Genomic DNA, 24,740 nt, shown 5'->3' with positions numbered 1-24,740 from the left:
GGCTGAGAGAGCAGAGACGATTAAGCTCTCGCCGAGCTCTCGAGAACTTTCGCGCTGACGATGATGGACTGCGTGAACTTATTTAGCAAGAACGTTGAATGACCAACTTTGTTTTTTCTCTTCCTCTTGCATTCTTCGCTTCGCAAGCTGCAATGCGATGCTATGTAGGACATTAAAGTAAGAACGTATTCGAGGAAGAGATTCGTTTTCTATAATTATTAAATTTCTTCCAAGAAGATTCTTCCTTTTCTCAAAATCTAATAACGAAGAAAAGCTATCAACGTTAGACGCAACCAGAGGGAAAAGAGAGTAAGAAATAATCCGCTCGGCACCTAGTAACGCAGCGTAAAATTCCAACTTTCACCAGCTATCCAATGCGTGTAGGTAATTCGTAGAAAATTACGGCGATCATTGACCGTTAATTATGAATATGTGAAAAAACTGAATAGACTCGTGTCCTCGATGATTACGGAGTCTCCTTTTCAGTGTTTCCAATCGGTTTATCGTCTCGCGTACGAGGCAAGATTGGCGGCAGGAAACGCGTCGTGATAACGGTATCGAAAGTGTTACGCATACGCAACCGCGAGGCTGGCTCGCGAGGTTATCGCCGTTTGAACGCGAGGACGCGCGACTAGCAACCTCTAATTTACGTCGCCAAGTCGTACGCTAATCAGCGTCCTGCCGCGGAAAATTTATTCTCGCGAGACGAACGGCAGGCGTCGAGAAACGGTTGTTATCGGCTTGCGTCACGGAAGCCGTGTCGCGATTACTCGAGCCGATCTGTTTCGCACAACGAGCGTGTTTCTGCGATTAGTCGGCGGAAATGTCTCAAAACGGATAATAATAAACTAATAATGGCTTTGTACGTTAGCATTCAAGTTTCAGGCATTTTTTATTTTAAATAGCACTTGTGGTTCTTGAAAATCTTCATTTTAATATTATCAGATAATTTGTAAAAATTTTCAAAAATTTCCAAGATGTAAGACCGACGAGCGTAACGATAGGAATTCAGAGACTTGAACGCATGGACGCCTGTTACGCATCGAAGTCACCGTGCGCTCGCTGACCACGCGTTGAAGTCTTTGCGTAGATTCGTCGCATCTCGCGTGCCGGCATCGAAATCACCGCGCGGCCTGGTTAAACCCGCTCGTGTTCTCGCGTAATGGTCGGCGCGACCGGTTCGCGCGTTTCATTCAGAGAGACGTCGATGTTGCATCTATTCACGTGTACGGCTACAATACATCATAAGCTACCTGTTCGACGGAAGACCGGTCACTGGTCGGCGTTGCCCGCGTTTCAACAGTAAACAGAACCCACTTTTCTTTTATTTACATTCAGTTTACCTGCCACGAATTTCTATCAATTTATTAGAGCACAATTTTATGAATAAAATTAATTTTTTTTTCTTTGAATATCATTAGCTTCGAGATCTTCTTAAATCGAGAAATATAATTTAAGAAACACGATGTTCTACAGGGTTTTCTAATCGATGATAAATGACAGTATCGTCCGCGAGGATAATAACTTGTCGCCAGTTGTTCAGAAGGATGCGCGCAATTACGGGTGACACGACCTACGACAGAATCCGCTTGTAGACTTTTCCACCGAAAGCAGCGCGTGATGCATCTTCTTGCGTTATCTCCGACGCGTCTAAATAAAACGAACGGTTTCGTTCGTTCGAATGATTTTCCTTTGCTGTCCCGGCAATTCCTGGCATTCCTGCTGTCGCGTTTCCGCGAGCTTTTCCACGAGTGCCAGGGGGATTTTACCGTTCGTCGCGTCGTGATGAATAAATGAAATTCCACTGTGGAATGTGTTGATATACCATTCTCTGATATTGCATAATGTATACATTTTTTGGAATGAAAAGAGATAGTAAAATTTCATGGCGAGTAACCGAAAAGTGTTCTGAACGAATAAGGAAAAAAATGTCGAGGTTAGCGGGCGAGAAGCGTCTAAAAACGCGGTCGTAAGCCACTTCCCTTCGAAAACGTAGTCGTTCCTCCTCCTACTTCTTCTTCATCTTCTTCTTCTTCGCTTCGATCCGCCCACGCGGTTGCGTGCAGCCACCCACGCTGGGTAACGTGCACGCGTAACGACCGCGACGACGATTCTCACGGGAAGGCGTGCGTATTCAAATTATATCCGTTCGCGGTCCGCGCCGCTGTCACGAGCCCGATCCCCTAATTACTCCCTGCTAAACATCGCCGTGGTACATACGCTGTCCGCTCGGCGCGGTATAATTCTCCACGCGAGCCACGCACAAGTTTATATATCTCTTTGAAGAACTGATCCCTCTCTAGGCAACTCGTAACCCACAGTGTTTTATTCAAAGGAAGATGGAGTCTCGTACATGAGGATTCATTTCTAATGCCTTTTCCTTTTTCGAATAATATCTTTGCTAGACCAAGATCGTTTCTTCTCTAATAATGGTAATTGAAGAAATAAGCAAAAGTAGGTTTTTAGAAATTTTCTTGATGAACTCTATTCTTATTCTAGTATAATTATTTTGGATAGAAGACGATGAAAATTTGTAGTTTTTCGCGGTCAGACGGTCGTTTTAAAACACTGTGCGACGTAGCCCGAGGCTGTCCTCTCTCGCTGGCTGCCCATTTTTCACGAGTCTCCCTCTCGCTTCGTCTCCTCCTCCTTCTTCCTTCCTCCTCTGTCTTCCTTCCCTTCGACTCGTTTTTTCCTCTTTTAATTCCATTCGTTGCTTTTTCTCTTTTTAATCTCTCTCCCTTGGTGCACGACCAAACAGGGCGACGCGAGAGGAAGGAAAGAGGGAGGAAAGGAGATTTCTTCGTCCCGGTACGCTCATTTTCTCCTCTACCTCTCGTTCCTTCTATCGGTAGAGGAACTCACGCACTCTCTCCTCTCCTCTCAACCTTTTCTTCCCCTCTTCCACAGCTTCTCTGAGAGAGCAGCGCCAGCCGACTGGCCACCTCCCCCTCGCGCCATCCCGAACTTCTCGCTCTTTCGATCCGGAGTCCATCTCCGCTCGTAACCGGCCGCCGCGGCGCGGCAGCGGCAGCAGCAGAAGCCAGCTACGGCAGCTTCGTTCTTCTTTCCCGTCTGCGTCTATATACTCTCTCTTCGAGGCATCGAGCGCAACGGGGAATCAATAGCACGCACGTGTGTTTGTAGTTATATCGGTGCAGCCGCTTCGTCCTCTTCCTTTTGGATTTTCATCCTCGCGCTCCTCTTCCATCCGCCTCTCGCATCTTCCTCTGCAAAGTCTGTACTTTTTTGCCAGCCGTCGAACGAGCCTCGTAGAACGTCCACGAGTAATCTTCTCCTCCTCCTCGTCCTCGTCTTCTTCCTCTTCTTCTTCACGAGTCCTCGATAAAAAGCTTGATAAAAGAGGGAGAACGGTCGCGTCTCCGTTCCTCTGATCGATCGAGCGGAGAACAAAGACCAGGTGAAAGTCGATGGAAATGCCGGTGGAATCTTTAGTCCACGACGAAGCTAATGGGTATAGAATCGTATGGAAAGAGCGAACATCACACGTGGACCAACTATTTCGTTCACCTTGACGGTTCGACCTTAGACTTGGTCGAATGTCCACGGACGTCTCGCGATATCTGGATATCCTTCTCAAGGTGGGAACACGCGGGGAGAAACGCTCCGGGGATCGAACGAGAGAGAGTCGATCGTGGCGGGCTGGAAGAACGAGAGGGAGCCCGGAGAATTACGATAATCTACGTACGCAGTGTCCTCCTCCTTCTTCTCCGTGCTGGACGGCAAACTCCTGGGGATATCCTTCTCAAGGTAGCGGGATGGACGAGGAGAAGGCTTGGTTGAACGTAAAGCGATGAAAGAGGACAGCATAACGAAAGCATAAGATACGTGTGCGTGTACCAGCGTCCTCGTCTTTCGAACGGATCGAAGGGCGAGGTATCCTTGTCAAGGTAGCAGGTAGGACGAGGAACGAAGGAGGGACAATGGTTAGGAAAGACAGAGACGGACCTGGAGACACGATAATGCCGGGTGGCCGAGAGCCCTGGCTGCTTGGCTGCCTGGCTGCCTCGTCGATGACTCGATGCTCTGTTTGTATCCGTGCAGGTCGCCTAAGAGACGATCATCTCGTCTTCGTCGCACTTGAATACCTCCTAATTCGCCCTATCTTTGTCTACCGTTGGCTACCTGCGCGCCGGCTATCCTGTCTCCTGGTCCCCTCTCCTCTCGTCTACCTTTCGCTACCCGCGTCCTCCTTTTCCTCGTCTCGCACCTGGACGAGACTAACCTGAGCCAAGAAACGAACGAAGACGGAGGGATAGACGGAGGCTGTGGAGAAAGCGAGAGGCGAGACGATCCGAGGAGCCGCAGGCACTCTCCTCGCCACCTCTCCACCACGAGTCTTGGTACCTATTGCTGGATTCTCTGACGGAGGAGTGGGAGTACGTCGAGAGAGTGCTACAGGTAGGTGAGCCGAAAGAGGGAGCGAGAGAGAAGTTAGGTGGATGAAAGGAGAAAGAGGGTAAATGGGGAGGCGTCGTAGGGTGGCCAGGTAAGCGAACGAAGAAAGGCACTCGGCTGAAGGGAGATGCAGCGAGGAGATTCGGGAGCGAGGGAGGCTGACACGTAGAAAGAGAGAAGAAGGTTGTGTTAAGAGGAGAAGGAATAAAGATAGGAAGATTTCGCGTGTGTGTATTTGTGTATACGTCGGAGAGAAGAGAAGGGGGTCCGAGACACGGAGCCAAGAGCGGGATGCTGGGAGGCGGCGGCGACGGCGGCCATGTTGCCGTATCCCGAGAGAAGAGAGAACGATCCGAGAGAGCACCGTGAGGCTGCTTCGTTTGTTGCTTGCAGCGGCTGCCCAAACTTTGGGTGGTTTAATTCTACCTGTTGGGCCGCACAGTTCGGGCTAGTGCATCCGTTCCACCCTCGTTCGCTCGGCACCACGAGGTTACAGCAAAACGAGAACTCGAGCCGTGGCATCGACGCGACGTCGGTCGATCGGTCGCGCGTACTACACACGCTCGCGTTCGCCTTCGTCTTCGCGTTCGCGTTCGCGATACCCGGCTACTACGATGTCGTCGCGTTGTTTGCTCGCGTCGTCGTCGTCCAGGTCGTCGTCCATGTGGTCGTCGTCGTCGTCGTCGTCGTTCTTACCCTGGTGCTTCGCGTCGTCGTCCTCGTCCTCGTCCTCGTCATCGTAGTCGGAGTCACCACTCGCGGTCTGCGCGAGCGTGCGCGTGTGCCTGAAGCCGGTGTACAAGTGTGAATCGTGGACAGACGATCCGGTTTGGAAAAACCGTTCCCGGGTATCCTCGTGACTCGTCGAAGAGGGGTGTGCGCGAAAGGAACGATAGCGCTGGTGACTGGTTTACCGGAACGCGACACACGGAATGGACCAGAAACGAGGATAATGAGGTGCGTGAAGTGAATTTTGTGAGTTTCACGGTGCTTTATCTGTCTTCGAACACGAATATTATTAAGCCGATCGTTAGGAAGGACGCGATCGTGCGTCGAACTGTGCGTGAGTCCGGTGGAACAGGGTGCCCTCTGGACAGGGTGCCCTACCAGAAACAGCAGTCTCGGACTCGAGGCAAACCGCGAAATCCGCGCTCGCACGGCTCGGTCAATCGCGAAGGTGGTGACACTATCATCCGTTGAGATGTGATCCGGAATACAGGAGGGACGCTTAGTAGTTTGTAGTTGGCCCCCTCCCTCCCCCGACACCCCACCCCACCACATCAGCACCCTTGCAACTTACCACCCACCACATTCTACCACCATCTACCACCTTCCTCTACTGCTCGCCACGTATACGACGCATACATGCGCTTCGCCGATCGTCCATCCATCTTGGAGAATAGCCTGTCGGATGCACCTCAACAACATCCTTTTCGCGACGACACGCTTCCTTTTGTACGTTCTGAAGCTAGCCCCAACAAGTGAGTATCCCGTAGCTCGCCTGCTAACGCGTCGCGGACCTCTTCCTCGCGGATGTTCACCGGCTACCTACGCGATGACGCACAGGTGACGCGCAGGTGACCTGCCGGTGCACCAACAGACGCCGATACGTGGGACCATCCGGTTCGCGGTCGATTATTTCTTCGTACTTTTTGCCTCATCGATTTCTGCGTAACTTTCCACGATCCACCTCAAAGGTGGAAACTACGACGCAACGATTTTCATGTACGCAACGTTGAACTGGAGAAAAAGGTTTCGCGTCGAAGGGAATTATGCGAGTAGAGGCGATCGGTATATACGAGTCGCCAGCCAGCGAAGAGAGTGAATGGAAGACTAGCGAGCGTAATTGGTCCCGGTTAATGGTGTCCGCTAATGGAATCACGCGGCGCGGCGCGGCGCCCCGTATGCAACTCGTTCCACCGGCTTTATATAACGCGTTGTGTCGAGCGACGATAGGCATTTGGAGAACATTCTCGAAACAGCGGTCCGGCGTCGTCGTAGTCGTCGTCATCGTCGTCATCGTCGTCGTCGACACGCACACCGGCTCTCACCTCCCCCTTTTTTCTCTTTTTCTCTTTCTACGCCGCTCCTCCCTGGCCACAGAGACACACGTGCTAATCGCTTTGCCCACGTAGCGTCTCTGAAGGCTCCACCGAACATCAAGGATCTTTCCCACAATCGAAACTCGCCACTAATTCTCACTCCCGAAACACTGCACGGAGAGGACAGCGTACCTCTATAAAGCTGGAACGTTCGCAGGTAGTAAAAAGGAGGAGCGTCGTTGACTTCGCCTCGGCTACGAGAAGGTTTCCTTCGAACCGAGCAAACATCTCGATTCGGAGGCCAAGTTCGAACGGTCGAACGCTCTCCTCTCGTCCCGCACCGATTTCAAACAATGGAACACGCAAGAGAGACTCTATAGCCTCTCCTAAGACGAATGTCCACAGTACCATAGCCACTGAACGATCACTCGGACGAGTTTGTCCGTTTGGCCGACGATCTATTTAGGCCCGAGTGGTGACAGACACCTAACCGTGGAGATGATGAGTTCTCCGGGTGACCGAGTCCCGAGGAGCTCGTTCCTCTTCGCAAAGACTCGTCGAGTCCTCCGTCTCCGGAGGCATCGTCCACTGACGCGAAGCGAGGGAGTACAGGTACTTGAAATACAAACGGACCCACGGAGGTGGGTCCAATCTGATGCAGGGTTCCCTTTGAGAATCAGGTTAGACCGGCCGAACCTGCTCCTCTGGCTTCTCGTCTCCGGCCCGCGGTTGTATACCGGCTTGCTGTACCTACTCCTTCTCCCCGGTCGCCCCAATCTCCTTCTTCCGCGTAGTAGGTAGTCACCAACCTACCTACTTCCCGCCACCCTCTTCGTTGTCTCTCCTCTCCCTCACTCTTCCTCTCTTTCTTTCGTTCCTGTATCAGAGTGCAGCCGGTCCGTCTCGTTCCTCCTCGTCCCGACTGATCTTCGAACTGCTTCACCCTGGCCAACCGGGAAAACCAGAAGGAAACGATCAACTTGGTCCTGGACACCAAACTGGACCAAGTGGAAGCCGATCGAGAGAAACGCGAACCACCGTGATTTTCCTTGTTCCTCCTTGCTCTCTATGCTCGTTCTCGATGGACCGACTTCCTCGTTGCGTCTATTATTACACCTGTCTATCCGTCAGCTCGGCGGTCGCGAGCTGAATTCCAGTTTCACGCGGCTGCCCTCCTTCGAGCAGCCAGTAGTAGGCATGCCCGGTAGTAGGAGGAGACGAACGAGCCGGGAGAAGAGGGAAGCCAACTGGTTTTACTAACAATCCACCTGGACGACAGTCTCGGCCCGAAGACGTAGAATTCGTGGTGTCCGACTGGTTTGGCCAACATCCGAGGATTCTCTTTCGGCCAGCCGATAACCGAATCAACAACAACAACAACGAGACATCGAACCTGCTAGTCTGGATCTGGCCAGACCCGCAACGCTTGGATCTGTCGTCCTACCTCGACGGCCTTCCTGATCCCCTGCGTTCTCGTTCTTCCGCCCGGACGTCGCGTAACCTGACTTGCCAGGCAAAAATGCGGCTCCCATTTCCTGTTCGGCCAACTTCTTCTTCTTCTTCTTCTTCTTCTCCTCCATACCAGCGGCCGGTTCGACGGCTTCCTTCCTCCGTCGCTGGCGATTCGGCTTCTTTAGCGTTTTGGATGATAGAGTCGGTGAAAAAAGAACGTGTTTCGGTGTACCAGTCTGTGGCGGGAGCTTTTCACTCTCGCCTACCAACCTGCTCGCCTGTTTTCCCCGTCTGTCTGTCTGTCTACCTTCGACGCCGGTTTATTACACCTGTCTATCAGAGCCGCGACCGCGAAACCGTTTCCAGTTTGACGTGCTTGTAGCCGGTTCAAATGAATGGAGAGGCGAACCAGCTGGTCCCACTGATTGCACGTTGCGCAATCGAACCGCGACGAGGAGGCAATGTTTCAGCGAATTAACAGCTTCTTTGCTCCTCTCTATGTTCCGCTTTCGTTTACGAATAATAGCAGCGAATTTCGAGTATATCTCTAATGGAGACCCCATTCTTTCTCTTCTTCCAGTTCGTTTGATTCGCAGGTCATCCAACGACCGATCCTCTTCTTACCGTTAACGACGTGCCATACAACGCTCAGCAGCCTGTGATACGCAAAACCCTTTGAATAGAATTCGTACGCGTAGACGTAGTACACGGTTAACAGACCGTTTAACCAGCAGAAAATCCTCGATCGAAGATCGTTCGAGGAAAGAAGGAGGAAGATCGAGGAAGATCGAGGAAAAGGGAGCAACAAACCACGCCACGATACGACGAGGAAAGAGAAGTGGAAGACAGCGCGGGAGAATGTCGACTTGCACCGACGAGGCCGACAACGGACCCCTGCACATGCAGGAGGCTCTGTCCCCGGTTAGTCAAATCTTTATCCTAATCTTTTATTTTATAATACAGATTCTCGGGCAGGGTATACTTTTCAAATAATCGTTTCACGTTCCCTCGAGAAATTCCTCTGCAGAGGATAAACGTGAATAACTCGGTGGGATTTCGAAAATTTCTCGGTCTTCCCTCGAAAGGGGATCGGTGATTAACGACGCCGTGACTCTCGCGTCCACGCCCCCTTTCGATTTCGACAATTCACGGAATGCAATCGTACTTCATGGCCAACGTTTCGTGCAGGTCATCCGTTGACCTTCCTCTCTTTCTTTTCCATTCGCCTCCGAACACAGTACCACCCGTTGCGCCGTGTAACGAGAATGGCGAACCGAAGAGATTATTGCCCGGTTGCGTTGTTCCAGCATGGAACTTCTGGATGGACGGCCCTGAAACGCCAGGGCGGCAGCGTTGATGAACGAGCGTTCATCAATGCAAAGATTGAAGATCTCTTGTCAGTCTTTCGCGACCGAAAAGCAGAGATGATTCTTTTTTTTTTTCCTTTTTTTTTAGTTTCTTTTTTATCGATATACCCGGCCGATTGGGCGCGTTTATTTTCGTTTCTGTTTACTTTGGCCGGTGCTAAACGCTCGAGGAATTTAGCTGGAAGAGAGGCGAGCCGTTTTAGGCATTCGTTGACCCCTGCCGCTCACGTGTTGTGTTAATGATGAATCTTTGAAGAGCGAAAAGTGTGCGTCATCGGGCATCAGTAACGCTCTCGCCAATTCTTTTTCATACAATTTTCGAGACTTTTCTGAAGCGTTTGAAATCCTTTATTCGCTACTCCATGGTTATCGAATCGTAAATGCTTTTTCATTTATTATCCCGAGTGTGTTCAAAGTTTCGTTTCTCTGTAACACGAAACCTGTAAACGGATTCCAATAGTTTATCGGGCCGGCTGATGTGTATATCGTTTCCAAACGACCGATCCTCGAGTCGAGGAAGCCTGAAAAGATTTTTACTGTCACCCAGCCGCAGGTTTTTAACCTCACAATGGTATACCTGTCGCTTAAAAGTGAAACGCTGCCGGAGGAAAGGCCGTTATTTGCGTGGCGTTGCTCCACAATGGGAAATGGTCCCCCTAAGAATCTTATGGGCCGTCGCAACGTCACCGGCTCGAATTCTATTACAGCTGATTTTCTTCGCTTTCAATCCTATGATACAATTTACAATATCATTCTATAAATCCACAGTCTTTTTCAACTGTTTCATTTTTCTTTTATTAAAAATCGACCAGTTAACTCTTTAGTGAAACCAAAGTTATCCTTATTTTTAATCAATAATACAATAACGCGATGGAGTGAATTTTCCATCGACGAGAATCCTTAAGGAACGGCGACCTTCTTTTATCCTCGAGTATAGCCAATGGTGGTCAAGCGAAGAAAGAAAGGAGGAAGAGAATTTCGCTGCGTGCGATGACTCGCCTGATCTCGCTCTCTCGAAAAGGACGCTCGATCCTGCTGTTCATTATCGAAGTAATCCGACAAGATTTACTTAATAGAATCCCAAAGCGAGCCTCAACTTTGTTTCTTTATTAAATTTCTCGATGCACCGCGACGGGGTCATCAGCGAAGAATTATCCTTTCCTCGACGTCCTTTTGTGAGCCCGCTTCTGCGTACTCATCGTCGAACTGATTTTAATCGAGACGGGATTATTCCACTTAATGGAATATTTTTTGTATCAAAATTTACCGTTCCTTTTTTACTTTCTATAGTTTCTCGAGTAATTTTCTGTTTATAGGTGTAAAATAATTAAATATAAATTTTCATTATCTGTTGATTTTCTGAATTTACGAAGCGCGATTTATAGACGTGATAACTCAGACTGTTTCCTGGATAATAATCATTCTCTATTTCTAACAAAATCTGTCACCTTCGTTACAGGTGAATATAAAAATATTGATATCCTCAGTTTTCTTAAAGTACTATTTGAAGATGAAAAATTCCAACCATTCTGATTAGCATATAATATAACGAATCACCAAAAATGTTTACTAAAAAAGAAGAGTGAAATAAATGATGAAGGTATAATGATACGATCGTCAACGAGGCGTTCCTAGCAATTCTATTTACCTCGTCATGCCAGCGGGCATATTCGTGATGGCTGTTTGCAAAAAGGAAAAGAAATGGAGAAAAAAACGTATCACGAGAAATCAGACAGATATTTCCATGATTGCTGCGACTCTAAATAGCGACAGGAAGTCGCCAAGCGTAAACGCATGGACGTAACTAATGACAGTAATTTATTTTGGGTCATAGGCGTGCCACTTTCGCTATTCAGTGAAACTTGACACGAATTCTTCGCCAGCTATTAAGCAATTATGAACAATTACACGGAATGTTCGAAAACTGTGCAAATAATTCAGGTTAAATTCCTTCGAGCATACAATTTTTCATCGAAGTGCCGATCTCTAACGACTCTTACGTTAATCAACGTCTTTCTATAAATGGCAATTATCCACCGTGTCAGCGAACGTGTTAACGCGCTTTAAAAAGAAAGCAAAATAAAAAAACGGCAGGATCGGGGTAAAAATTCTCGAAACGATCGCGCGGTGATGCCGCAATAACAGAAACGATGACAGCTGTTCCCCGGTCAAAGCGAGATGCCCTAACAGAGCCGATATAACAAGGATCCTTTAGCAAAAACGTTTGGCGATCTTGTTGAAGCTCGGTAAAGCAACGCGAGAAACGTTTCAGAGTCGAGGAGCGGCGAGGGAGGGCAACAGACAATGAAGCTTCTTCGGCTCGACCGTGGCTAGAAGACGTTGTTCGAGCAACGCATCGCGAAACACCGATCGAACAGGGGAAAGAAGAAACGAAAGAAAAGCCCTTAACGATTCCGCGTATCCTGGCAGCCTCACAGCTGCGTATTCGAACGACGTGATCGGCAATAAGCACGCGCTCGCGACCGGTAAGAAACGACATGGACGAAGCAGCACCGGTCGTGTATCCGGTCCGCTTCGGCCGACAGACGCGTCTGCAGCGCGTCCGCCGATCTTGGACTCGAGTCTCTCACGGGCCGCAGGCCAACAGGCCAATTAACTGTTATTATCACGGCCGGTTCTTGCCTGTAAACAGAGCTACCGGGCCTAGAAGACGCGAGCAATCCGTGCCATCCGTTTCCGATCCTTCGAAACTCTGCTTTTTCACGTTGGAAACGAACCGATCGAATATCCACCGCGAAGAAATAAACGTTTCGAAATATACAAAATAAGCGTTGACGATCAACCTTGTCACCAGATGGATAACAGATTGGAAATCAATTAAAACGAAAGAGGAAGAGGTTAATGGAGGAAGCTGAGGTAACGGACAAGGTCGAACGACACCGTTCACGAATATAAGCGCTATCGCGTAGCCCGATTACGTAATCGTCCACCTTGACAGCGATACTAGATTGAATCTATGGTACAAGGACGTCGTTCGAATCGTGTACTACAAGTTATTTCATAAATCCCGAGATAACATCCTGCAGAAGCACTACGAAATCGTGAAATATGTATATCCGTGCGAAGAGTACGTAACGAACGTGGACCAACTCCCTCTGTCTTGCTCGATCGCACGCTTTCGTTTCGTGTCGCTTGCCAAGCGCGCGTGTGTGAAACCTGAAAAAGTAATGGATCCCGTTCCAGGGATCCGTGAATCAATGCCGGCACCGAGGATCGTGATAAATTTCCCTCGCTGTGCGATTAGATTTCGAATGAAGTTGGTACATTGGCGAGGACTGGCACTTAACGTCGTGTCGCGACCACGGGAGGCTTCGTTATCGAGCCGATTAACCGCGCGAAGTGATAAGTTTTACTAAAGAAAATTCTCCCTTTTTTTCTCCTGCAAACAGCTGCTGATCTATCTTGTCCTTGCGACTCGATGCAATATTAAAATGATCGGTGTCTTCCGGTGTCGAACACGATACGAGTTCCTGTTACATCGCGTAACAATTTCACAGCTGGTTTCATTTCGAAACGAAGGTATAGATTGGAAAATTTATTTTTTCCATTTGTACAAATCATTATCGGAAGATGAAAGTGTAAGGAGGGCAAAGGGATGATTCTGCAGGATCGACTTAGAAAGTGGACGTGATCCTTTGATCTTTGCTAACACCGTAAAATGTCGCTGGAATAATTATTGCGAAGCACAGTGGCTTCGACCCAACTGGTCTCGGATTAAACGAATTTTTCTCGTGTACGATATGATTAGTATTCGAAAATGCTAAGCCAGTAGTTGCAACACGCGGCAACGGTAGGACGCGAATCGTGTTTGATAAAAGTATAAATATTATCTGCGTAATGGAGCAGCTAGATTATGTATAAAACTGAGAAGATTCTGTTGGACAGTTATCGTGGAAGTTTAGAGATCGCGTTACAGCTTACTAATTAGTCGAAATGTTACAGCGTAGGATCTCTCGACCGTTTTACAGCAAACTCGTCGAATATTATGCAATTGCTTAATTATGTAAGATCGTAATCTAAAGTCGATGTTCATCCCGAACTTTCACAACACCGTCCGTCGCTTTTTTAACTGTCGTCCGTTGGAAAAGAATTCGCAAAAGTGTTCGTAGAAACGAGCTGTATTATTAGTCGTCGGTCGGGTTCGAGGAACCTGTAGCCCTCTTGAAAACACGCTCGTCGGTTTACCCTCGTCAACGGATCCGTTCAAAGAATCGCGAGCGATTACTGAATCGCCACCCTCAATAGCCGCGTCTCTTGTTCTCGAGAACGCCCTTGAAATCTCGAGCTCCCTTCTTCAACCCCTTTGTGCCCGTCGAAATTTCATACTAGCTGAGTCTAGTGGAAATACGACGAACTCGTTTGAAAGAATGTCAAAGTGTGAACAGTGTCAACCTTTCCCACAGACTTAATAGAATATCCGATACTATTCTCGGCAATCATCGACCTTCTAGAAAAATTAATAAAATTCTTTCTTTCGAAAGGTACAAGAGGGGCCAGTGTCTCCGGCGTCCTCCTCCCTGAGCAACCAAAATCAAAACGAGAATGAACAACAAGTGTTACTTGCCACGATGCAGCCGGTGAACGTGTTGGACCTGCACGAACCATCGGCGGTCCACTCCCTCCACCCTAAATACCATCATCATCACCACCGTCATCATCACCATCATCACCATCATCATCATCAACAGCAACACATCCAAGGAGATCCGGACGACGTGCAGCAACGTGGCGGCGACGACACGGACGGTAGGGTGACGCCTGGCGGGGATGCATCGGCTGCCAATTCGACGCTGGGCGTCGGAGAGCACAAAATGATCGATCTGATATACAACGACGGTCAGAAGACCGTCATGTACACCCACGACAAAGAGATCATCTACGAGAACGAAGCTGACAGGGTGCAGGTGGTCGAGTATCCTCCACCGCCACCCTCGCCACCCTCGCCTACTACACCGTCTTCGGTCAGCAGAGCCGCGTTGCTACCCCCGAGCTGCGTCACCCCACGATCCGGATCGACCACCACGGCTCTACACCTGCACCACTATCCTCAGCTTCAGCTCCAACACGAGGACGATCTACCGCCGGGTGTACGGCACGCTGTGAACGCCACTGTGCCGAATTGTGCTGCTGCCACCACCACTACCACGGTGCTGGTGCTGTCGGAGTTGGTAGCCGCCGACCCAGCGGCAGGGGCCGCGGCTGCGCAACAACTCACCCTCACCGCCGCCGCCGCTGCTGCTTCTCTTCGTGCAGGGCAAGTTTTCTTTAATGATTTCACTTTAAGGGTGGCTTTGTGGTGGAGGGTTTTCTTAAGACAACGTTCACCCATTTCACGATCTTCGACGTGTCAACTTCTCGAAGGATACAAATATCCCTTTCATATTTATTATTCCCTATTTATTCATTACACGCGTGAAAATTTACTCGGCATTAAATTATCACCTCTGTCGCTATCCACTTGAATTTATTACTCTCCGAACGCTTGGGAACGTTGTCGAATTATACGGAATTGCTTCAGAGATACGAAATCTGCGCTGAAACGGTGGACAAAGGTCGATTTGACTTTTTTCCAAACAAGCCGCGATATCACGCTGAATATTCACGAAACACAGCGTCCTTTGGACGGGAAAGAGCATGAAAAATAGTTTGCAAAAAAGATTTTCTTCCAATCGAAAACACCATGACACTCGAAAATTGGCGACAGGACGGAAAAACACGCGGTTGAAATGATTGTCCAGAGGAAGAAAGATACGTTAACGAGCAGAAAGCGCGCAAAATGGGAACGGTCGCGTGCAACCGAATGGAAAAATAAAATTCCCTGGCTGATGGAGGCACGGGGCGGTGTCGGGTACGAATCATGACACGCCGAAGAAAATCGTATCGCGCCTTAATAAGCCGTAAAGTATCCGCGAAAAGCGTGTGCACGCGGACAGTAGCCTGCTCGGTGGAACGGAAAAGTCGACGTCGCGAGCACGTTGAAACGCGAGGCGCGGTGCGGAGCGGTACGCGCCGCGCTATCGGGACCGTGTATCAGCGCCGACAATTAACAATTATTGCGCACACCTACCCGCGAGCGACTCGGATAAGTCACGTTGCTGCGTAGAATTTATTATTACGACGTGGTGAGAGAGATGGAAAGAAAAAGAGCGCCATGTGTCCTACAAGGACGTCGCGCATTACCGATCGCTCTACCTTCGGTTTTGATTATTCCTCTTAACACCGTAAGCCAGGTTTGAAGTTTCGTCAAAATTACTACGTTCTCATTAAAATTACAAATGAAACGTGTCAAAGCGAAGACCACTGCCCGCTGTGAGTATCAGAGAAGTTATCATGGCAGCCGGACTTGTTAAATCGAGCCTCTTCCTTTTTGCAGACTAAATGCAAATTAAATTGCCCCTTTCTCTTCGATTGCTTTTATTCTGCCCTTAAACCTCGGTAACTTCTAACGCTATTTATAGGCTGTTTAATCCGGCGCGTCCATTATCGAAATAAGAGAACGCCGTGATGCCTATGATTTTTCAACGCGCCACACTTCAAACCAGTCGCTTCAACTTCACGCGTCTTCGTTATCAAACGTGGCAGAAGTAACCGGTCATGTCGGAAATGCAATTAAGATCAAGATCTTCTAATTTGTAACATTTTCATATCGCCTTAGTATCTGAATTGATCGTCGAATGAAACGCGGCTAAACAGACGTTCCCTGAAAATACTTGAACCGTGTGCCGAGCTATGCGTGTTCGTCCAACCGTGAGATAATGAATAATCAAAAAGAGAAAAAATCAGGGGAAAAAATGAGGAAAGAAATTCAAAGATCGTGGCAACGTCACGCAAGGATATCAGGAATGAAAACAATTCATATTGTCGGTTCTCCTTTAAACCGAGAAATCATTTTTTCTTAGGTTCAAGTGTCTCTTCCCTATTGGCACCTAGGATTCGTCCAGAAGGTCGGCGACGCAGGGGTCTTGAGCTCTGATATACATATGTAAATAAACGTATTACCAATGGCTATTAAACGCACCCATACTGCGCGGTTCTCACCTTTGCAATGAATATAAAAATCCGTGGCAATTAATCGTTAAAATATGCAAGTCAAGACCTTGGGGGCCTCGAAAACAAGCGTGTCTTTCATTCCCCGCTTCTCTCGTATATTTTTCGTTTCTTTCGTCCGATTATTATAAATCGAGATGTTTGCTGAGGGAATCTGCGCAGAATCTTCGGTGTTCGTTTTCCTTTTGCCGCTTTTTCGGTTCTTTGTGGTCGCCTCTTCTTTTTCGAGCACATCGTCTCGAGGAAACGTAGCCTCTTCGTGGTGTTATTTCGACGAAGAACGAGAAGTGGACCACATCGATAGAGGTTCCTTCGGTGATACTCGAAAATTCGAGCTTCCTTTCACTTTAAGGTGACGTGGTTCTTCGTTTCATTCTCGTAGCTCGAAACAAGAACGATTCTTTTGGAAATCTTACGGTATATTATTTATAATATATGCTCTACAATTCGACGATAAGAGCCAAGGGTACTTTGTGTATAATAATCGATCATCGAGAGTTGTTATTGCTGTTATAAATTTACGACTTTCTGTCGCTGAGAGCTGCTGTTAGCGTCATAAATCATAAAAACATGACATTCGTACGACGATGGTTAGCAATCAGATTCTGTTCTCACATTCCAAATACATACCGTGCTATCGTAATGTATTTTTTCTCGTTAACGAAAAAGAAAAGCGATAAAACTTCTCCGTTTATCAAATGTATAAACGTATAAAATTACAATTTATTCATTTGAAGAAATTGTTCGATCATTGGTAAAGGGTATCGTTAATCAGATTAAAATCAGCTAAAAGCTCGATCGAAAGTCGTGGCTGTCACGAGCAGGAATCGTCTCTGGATCCCGTGTAAGCTACTTATTCCACGGCTTTAAGCACGCGAAATACGAAGCGGATCTTCGTCTCGAAACGACAGATAATCCGCTATTCCCGCTCGTAGAAAGATACTGACGACGAGAACAAGCGAGATGTTAATTCGTCCGTCGACCTTCGTTCTCCCTATGAAGCGCCATCGACTTCTCTCTCTGCAATTTTCGCCATTTTGTTCTCATCTTTGATGTTTAATTAATCGTTGAAATTCATTTAATAATCCTGCGATTCTGTTCTGTGATAATATACTTCTCACGTTGAAATCTTCAACAACGAAAGGGTTAAAAGAACGCTTAAGAAGTGTGGGCAGAGGGAGGCAAGAAAATGGCCTCCGTTTAATAAATCCGCCAGGATGGAAGGCGCGATCGAGAGAGCGAGACCGCTCGAAGGGGCGCGCTCGTGATCTACGTTAACGCGGCGGAGGTGGGTACCTGTAATAATAGTGTTTTTGAGGATGTGACGTCACGCGCGAACAATACAAGCGCGAGGCAAACTGTGCACAAGCTTTCGGCCGATTATTTATTTGACAGACCTTCCCGCGGGCCGTGGCTGCGTTTACGACCAGCCCGCAACGCTTCGTCTTCGGATTCGCAACGGATTGCTCGCGCCTGCCCTCCTTCCTTCGTCCCTGATGCGATATTATGCAACGTGTACTTATTTCTTCTCAACTTCGAAAAACGACGAGCCTACCACTTCCAAAATGAGATTCACAACTCCTAAAATCAATTTATCGAAACAATTGAAATTCCCCATATTTGTGACATCAATCATCCTCAACTTCTCTCTCCCTCCCACCCGTTCCCTTATTCCCTGGAAAGCAGAAGCAGTAGCCCGTTGATTCGGCAGCAAAAAGGGGCACCGATCAAGCGAGCAGAGGTCATCGAACGATTCGCCGTGGCTCATAAATCGCAGGGAGCCAGTGTGTTCGGAAGCGTAATCGCGAAATGGGGAGAGAGGGGTCCATCCCGGAGTCAGGCTGGGCCGAAAATTTTCGGATTACCGCGGGCCGAGTTTCGTATGCGCGGCAAATTGCCGTAATGACGGTGCACCGTAAAAAGGTCCGCGTTCGCGGAAAGCAGAATGTTCGCCGGACGTATTCCCCTACCCTTTTGGTGAACTCGCCATGCGTCGCGTCCGTTCGCGTTGCTGCTCGCAGCACCCGCTTCTTGCGGCCGCTTCGGTGGTGCCTTTGATCCGGTCGTGTTTTCAACCTCCCCCCCCCCGCCGGCCCTTGTATACATATATGCGCGGTTCTCGACTTTTTGCCGCTTCCGGGGACGAGAGACTTGAAAAGGGGAACAATGTAGAGAAGAAACGATTATGTCGTGCTGGTTCATCGATCGATAAAATCGACACGGAGGGGATGGGGGATCGAGAACGAGCGACTTCGACGCTCGCAAAAGGAACACGACCTGAATCGACTGGGTAGCTGGTCAAAAATAACGAGAGCTGAATCTCCGTTGGTTTTCTCATGGTAGATGCTCAGTTTGATGGAGTGTAGAATTTTGAATCTACCTTGATAATTTCAATATAATTATGTAAGGATCGGAGGTGCTAAAGATCTGGTAAGAGGATCAAGGTGCAATATGTAATTTAGAGATTATTGGAAGAAGTAATCAGCTTATGAGGTTCCGGATTCGGGCAATACGCGAGGTAGATTTTTCATTCTACCTTGATTTTTGGGGGGGATAATTAGGACACTTTAAAGAAAATGAAGATGTAGTATGTAATTTAAGGATTATGAGAAGAGATGATCAGCTTATGGAATCTCAAACATAGAATTTTCGTTCTACTTTAATTACTTTGTGATGATTATAAGAAAATTGCTTGTGCAATGAAATAGTCACCGCAACTTATAATTAATGAATGTTATTTGAAGCAAATTGACAATAAATCAGGTATTTGTTTCCTCCAACAATCTGCAGAAAAAAGAGCGAAGCATCTCATGAAGTTCAATGAGTCTCAATGTTTAATTAAAGAGAAAAAAAGAAGAGGTAGATTGCTCATATTTTTTTTTCTCACCGCGCTCTAGGCGATACTTCGATTAACTTCTCAATTATTCCTAATAACATATTCGTCTCGCGATTCTCTATTCTCTTTTTTTTTCACCCGTGATTTAAACGTCTACGTTCGTCTTATTATGCCCGGCACTTTATTGGCCGTTCGCGTTTCTTCCATCCAACTCGCTTAGATATTAAAACCACTCGGTTAACCGGTAAAAACGATCACACTAAAGTGTTGCTGCTCCGCATGCACATAAATTATGGCAATTACTAGCGAATAAACGCGGCTAAACGGTAATTACAACCATTCCTTCGTTCTGTTTCGAAGCGTAACGCAACCAGAAGAGCGGTATCAAACCGGCATTTCACTCAAAGCAAAATTAATATCATTGTATTACCGCAAATTAATACCACCACGAATGTCTGCAAACAAATCCGCGCGCTTTTACTTTCTTAAATTCAACCAACCATAATTCATTTTTCTGTATCACCTAACACCGAGTTATCAAAGAACTAATAACGGGTCTTTGTAGGGTACTAACAATTTTTTCTCGCGTTTCTTAATATAAAAAAAAACAACTCGAGCAATTTCATTCTTTTTTTTTTTGCTCGCAGATTATTACGCTCGTCGAAGCGTGACAATATCGCGATATCGTGCGTGCTCTAAAATTAGAAACGTCGTCGGAGATTTCCCAATATCCTACATGGTCCGCCTATTTCTTTTCTTTTCTTTTCTTCCCACCGGCGTGTCCGTTTTCCCTCCACCCTTGGTACACACGTATCAGACATCGCGGATCGTAATCGTTCGCGAATGGAAATCGACTGACGTAAAGACAAATTCTGTTCGCGCCGGTGACTGATTACGATAGCCGAGATAGTGGCAGCTTTCTGGGTGCGTGTCGACATATTTCCTCCTGGATATCTGCTATACTTCTACACATTTTTCTCGCTATTTTTCGCTATTTTCTCTATCTTAGATCTCGACTCCGCTTCGAGCGTACTCGTGAGATATAGGTGAAACGTTATTACTATCTGGAACGGTCAAAACGGTGATAGAATTATCTATTGTGCGTACGAATCTGATATTTTCCTTCGTTTCTGGGTGCGAAGAATATTAATTGCAGATACAAGATATTGATTTATACGGAAATCGATAAGATAATCGTTTAGAGAAATGTTTGCATTCTTTCCTGTATTTGTGAGACATTTTAATTGTAGCTGTCAGAGAGATTGAAGTTAGAAAGTGCAACAAAACGTGAGATAGAAAATTTTCAAGACAAATATAAAAACAGCAAGAATTCCTTAGATCCAATTCAATTCCAACAATGTACCAACTTGGAGTAAAAAAAAAAAATGATAATAAAAAGGAAACCACAAATGAGAGTTGAGCTTCGATCTTTGCTTACAGAAAGGCAAGAAAACAAGGCGAGAGGTATTGAAACGCCAGCAGAGTCGGATCATAATTCCTCGCTCAATTTCACGCTGCCCATTCAACTGAGCATTTCAATAGTCGTCGAATACAAACTATCCAACTTTCCCTCTTCGAATCGTAGCGTGTCCGGTTAGCATGGATTTCGCGTGGAACGCAAGCCCGATCCGGTGCGTGTATCGAGCCGGCTCGTGATTTCCCAAACGATTTTAATTGTAGTTGAAATGGATGCACGTACGTCCTCGTGTACGGGCAAAGAACTCCAATTAGTCTTTGCAGTGGTGTCCTTATGCTGCCTTAGGCGGGCAAGAAGTAATGCCGAAATAAGGGAAGGGAAAGAAAGAAGAAGTCGGGTGGTTCGGCGAGCGTGCGTGCGTGCACGCGGCGAGTGCAAGAAAATCTCACCGAGGACATGCCTGCGAACAGGAGATCAGATGCCTGAACGTATTACTCATACCGTGTTGTGTTGTCCTGGCATCCCGCGAACATCGCTACGGACCCACGACTCCTCACGATCGATACCTACCAGTCCTCGTTGAACTTTGCCGGCTGCATTGCGATGGGTTTTTTTCCGATCGCACCGGTGTACGCGAGCCGAGTATCCGCTCGAGGAAAATTTTGGCCCGATACGGAAAAAAGCAGGGGACAATGTTGAACAATAAAAAAGATGAACAAAATTCCATGATACTCTTGGAGCAAATATTGAGAGGTTCCTCGAGGAAGAATACTTTGAAACCGACCAAACGACGGGACGGTAATAAACCTTGACACTCCATTTTCAGATCCGTCGAATAATCAAGGGACGGGACACGGATCCGTTGCAATAACGTACGAGAAATAAGTGGACAGCTTCGACGTTATGCTCCACCGTCGTAAATTTCGCGGTACACCGGTGAGCCGCAAATCAGATAAAAACGTCGGTAAGCCGGAGTGAAAATGTATTTAATAATCATGAGGCGACGAAATACACGAGTGGAGAGGAGTTTTTCTGTCGGGTTCGTTGGCGATCAGGGATCGTCCCACTCGCGAACCGACGGCGACGGGACGCGACGTGACACGGGCGCGTGCCACCCCCGCAGCCGCGCCGGCTTTTCATGAAAAACGAGCACCGCGTGTACTCGCGACTAGCATAACTCGTCCCGCGACGAATGAGCGTAGGTGAGGAAGCGAGCTTCGAAGGTGAGGCGAAAGAATACCTGAATAGGTGATCTTTCGAGGTGCTAGCGATGGTTTCGAGATACTAGAGAATTCGAACAACGTCTACAGTCGCGTTAAAATATTTCTTTGAATATTCTAAGCGTTTATGTAGGGAAGGAGCGAAACGTTCGATCTGCCATTTGAGGCGGAGCGGATAACGCAAGCGAAGGTGGTGAGAAAAGGAGAAGAAGAAAGATGGAGAAGATGGCCGCCAGAGTGGTGGATCGCTTTGGTACGGGGAAAAGCGCGGACCTCCGCGTCGTTCGTCTCTCCTGTTAATTCCCACCGGCGCGTCGTGTCCTTCGTTCCAGCTCCCCTCTTCGTCCTCTATCATCATCTTCGTCTCCTCTTTTCGAAAGCACTCCGTTTCTCTGCGCAAAACCCTCTCCCTCCGTTTTACCTTCTACCTGCCCTTCTTTGCCATTCGATCGCCACGATGGCCACGTGATCGGGCAACGTTCGGTGTTTTATGCGACCGGCTACCCAGAAAACCGGCGCAAAATCAACGATCGCTACGTTTATCGAATTACGATGCTCGATTTCTTTCTTTGTCCTTATTCCGTCCGGCATCTACGCGCGTTCTCCGTCTTCATCGTCGTCCCGGTTTCGTCCAGCGACCGATGCATGCCTTCGATTCGAATCTGTCTCGTGATCTTCTTCGATGCACGCCACTCTCTCGATCGTCGAACGAGACCCGTTACCGATCGGAATGGTCGAAAAAGATCGATTACGATGCTAAAGGAGGGGGCGAGCACCGGTTTCGAACGAATTCTGACCGTCTTTGTCCGCTTACAGAACGCCGCTCCGCCGCCGGGAAATTACGCGGCTCTCAATCCAGCCTTCTTAACGAGACTCTCATTATCAGGACTTCTTTTGTCCATCGTTTCCATCCTTCTACTTCCACTGAATTGTTATGCCGATCACGAACGTCGCGCTCGAGGAACAATTAATTCGAGTGATTATTTTAATTTCAACAACTAACTATGCTGCTGGTGGCTACTGAACTCTGAACGATGATTCTTCTTAATCCGAGTAGTTCATACGGTAGGTCACAAAATTATTCGCTGACTGTTTAAAACAGAATATCTCAATTAAAATTGGACCAAATGACTTAAGGTTTCTTGAGAAGCTAAAAAAATTAATTTACTGAGATATGTGCTTTTGATATTTTAAAAAATTATAATTTGTTGAAACCGTGAAATAGTGAAAAATAGTGAAGGGTAATTTTTCAACTTCTTTATGCGAGCGTCTAATGAAAATTCAATTTGTGCATGCTAAAAATTTCATCTAGATCGACCAATGCACTTAGAAATTACAAGTAATTAAAATTTTCGAGAATCGCGACATTTTGTTACTTGTGACTTCTCAGTACATCGTCCGATCTCGATGAAATTTTCAGCATACAAATATCATACTTAAATTTACAAATGTCATATTTTAAATTTTCATTACAAGCTTAAATAGAAAAATTAAAAAATTGCATTTTACCATCTTTTTCCCAATTTCGACAAATTGTAATTTTTTAGTAAACTTACTTAGTAAATTAATTTGTATAGCTTCTCGAAAAACCTCATGTCATTTGATCCAATTTTAAATATTCTGTTTTAAACGGTGTGCGAATAATTTTGTGAGCCACTGTAGCTAAATTTCAAGACTATTTCAAAGTAGTTAATTCTTAATACGATACAAAAATTCACTGACGATTAGGTGAATTAAAAATTGGAGCACAAGATAAGGCAAAGTGAATAAGACGAACTTTGATGAGAATTACTGAAGACATGCACACATAATTGCTCAGTATAATTATTCTACATCCACTTCGTGTGTCTGTAATAATTGTTCGAATAAATTATCACGCTGATGGTCACGGTAAAAGCAGTCGTATCTAGCTCAACGTTGATACTCGTATATTTAAATAAACTTGAATTTCATTGAACTAATAAAAATGTAATAACAATTTTAACAAGACCTCGGTGGGTCTCGTTTATATCGCAAAGCGCCATTTAAAATTTGTGAAATCTCGATAGCGGTCCTTCGACGGGAACGCCGTTTCGCCCGAGGCGAATCCGAACATCCGCGATTTATCTAGGAACGCGATCGAGCCACGCAATTTTTTGCACGAAAAGCCCTGGAAACGTACGAGCTACGCCCCGCCATCGGATACGCGTAATAACACCCTTTAGCGTGGCTCTTGCTAGAAATAATGTTGCAACCGCGACTCGCGACCAGATACTGTCCGTCCCTGGCCACGCGAGGAATAAGTGATTTCACGGTACAGAGAAAAGGGAGTATAGAAGAGAATTGAAGGGTTGCCTTGGACGCTTTTTTCCTCCTTTTCCTTTTTTCCACTCAACGCAACGGATGGAACGATACAATTAGGATCGAATGGTTTTTCTCGATTTTTCATCGATGCACGAACGATTCCTTGCATGGTAACCAGAATTTTATGGAATTGTGAAATTTAAATGATCAGGGATCTTTTTTTTTCAATTAAAATATCAATTTTTCAGTAATCAAAATTATAAAATAATAAATTCAAATTAATTTTATTACCTTCACCTTCGTCTTCTACCTAACTTATTAATCATTCAAAATAGAGAAGCTTCGCGAAAATAAAATAACATAATTGACGAAATGGCCTCAGGGACCATCGTTTACGGGTCGTAAAAAAAAGCGAAGAATCATGAATCATGTTGGAATAAAAACTTTAGCTGCAAATTGAATCTTTCTGAAACTAAATTACACTTTTTATTCAACATCAATCTCTTTTAAATACGCTGTGCTTATATAATTTCTGGTTGAAACTTGTATTATGTCCAATCGATCAGAAAGTTTGATCTCCTTCCACTCCCATCTCTTCAATCTTTTTAATATATCCCTTACATAGTTTCTCATTGG

At 46.7% G+C, this 24,740-nt stretch overlaps 2 protein-coding genes across 6 annotated transcripts in view; one reads left to right on the top strand and one right to left on the bottom strand.

The window, feature by feature from the left end:
* LOC117602984 (uncharacterized) overlaps positions 1–24,740 on the bottom strand; it is a gene marked incomplete at its 5' end in the record, with an annotated part of 75,906 nt that overhangs the window by 30,753 nt on the left and 20,413 nt on the right.
* Positions 4,054–24,740, top strand: part of grh (grainy head) — a 92,795-nt gene continuing 72,108 nt past the window's right edge. For 3 of the 5 annotated variants that reach the window (XM_034321620.2, XM_034321617.2, XM_034321621.2), the window contains exons 1-3: positions 4,054–5,900; positions 8,494–8,834; positions 13,783–14,555. In XM_034321620.2, the coding sequence (XP_034177511.1) occupies positions 8,772–8,834; positions 13,783–14,555 (836 nt within the window). In that variant the 5' untranslated portion in view covers positions 4,054–5,900; positions 8,494–8,771. The remainder of the gene's footprint in view (positions 5,901–8,493; positions 8,835–13,782; positions 14,556–24,740) is intronic. The other 2 variants (XM_034321618.2, XM_034321619.2) reach the window with 2 other exon arrangements.

This window comes from Osmia lignaria, chromosome 12 (assembly GCF_051020975.1).
Source record: "Osmia lignaria lignaria isolate PbOS001 chromosome 12, iyOsmLign1, whole genome shotgun sequence".
In the NCBI taxonomy this organism is placed as follows: domain Eukaryota; kingdom Metazoa; phylum Arthropoda; class Insecta; order Hymenoptera; family Megachilidae; genus Osmia; species Osmia lignaria.
Note: the sequence above shows the minus strand (reverse complement) of the source record. Positions and strands in the feature narration are given on the sequence as shown.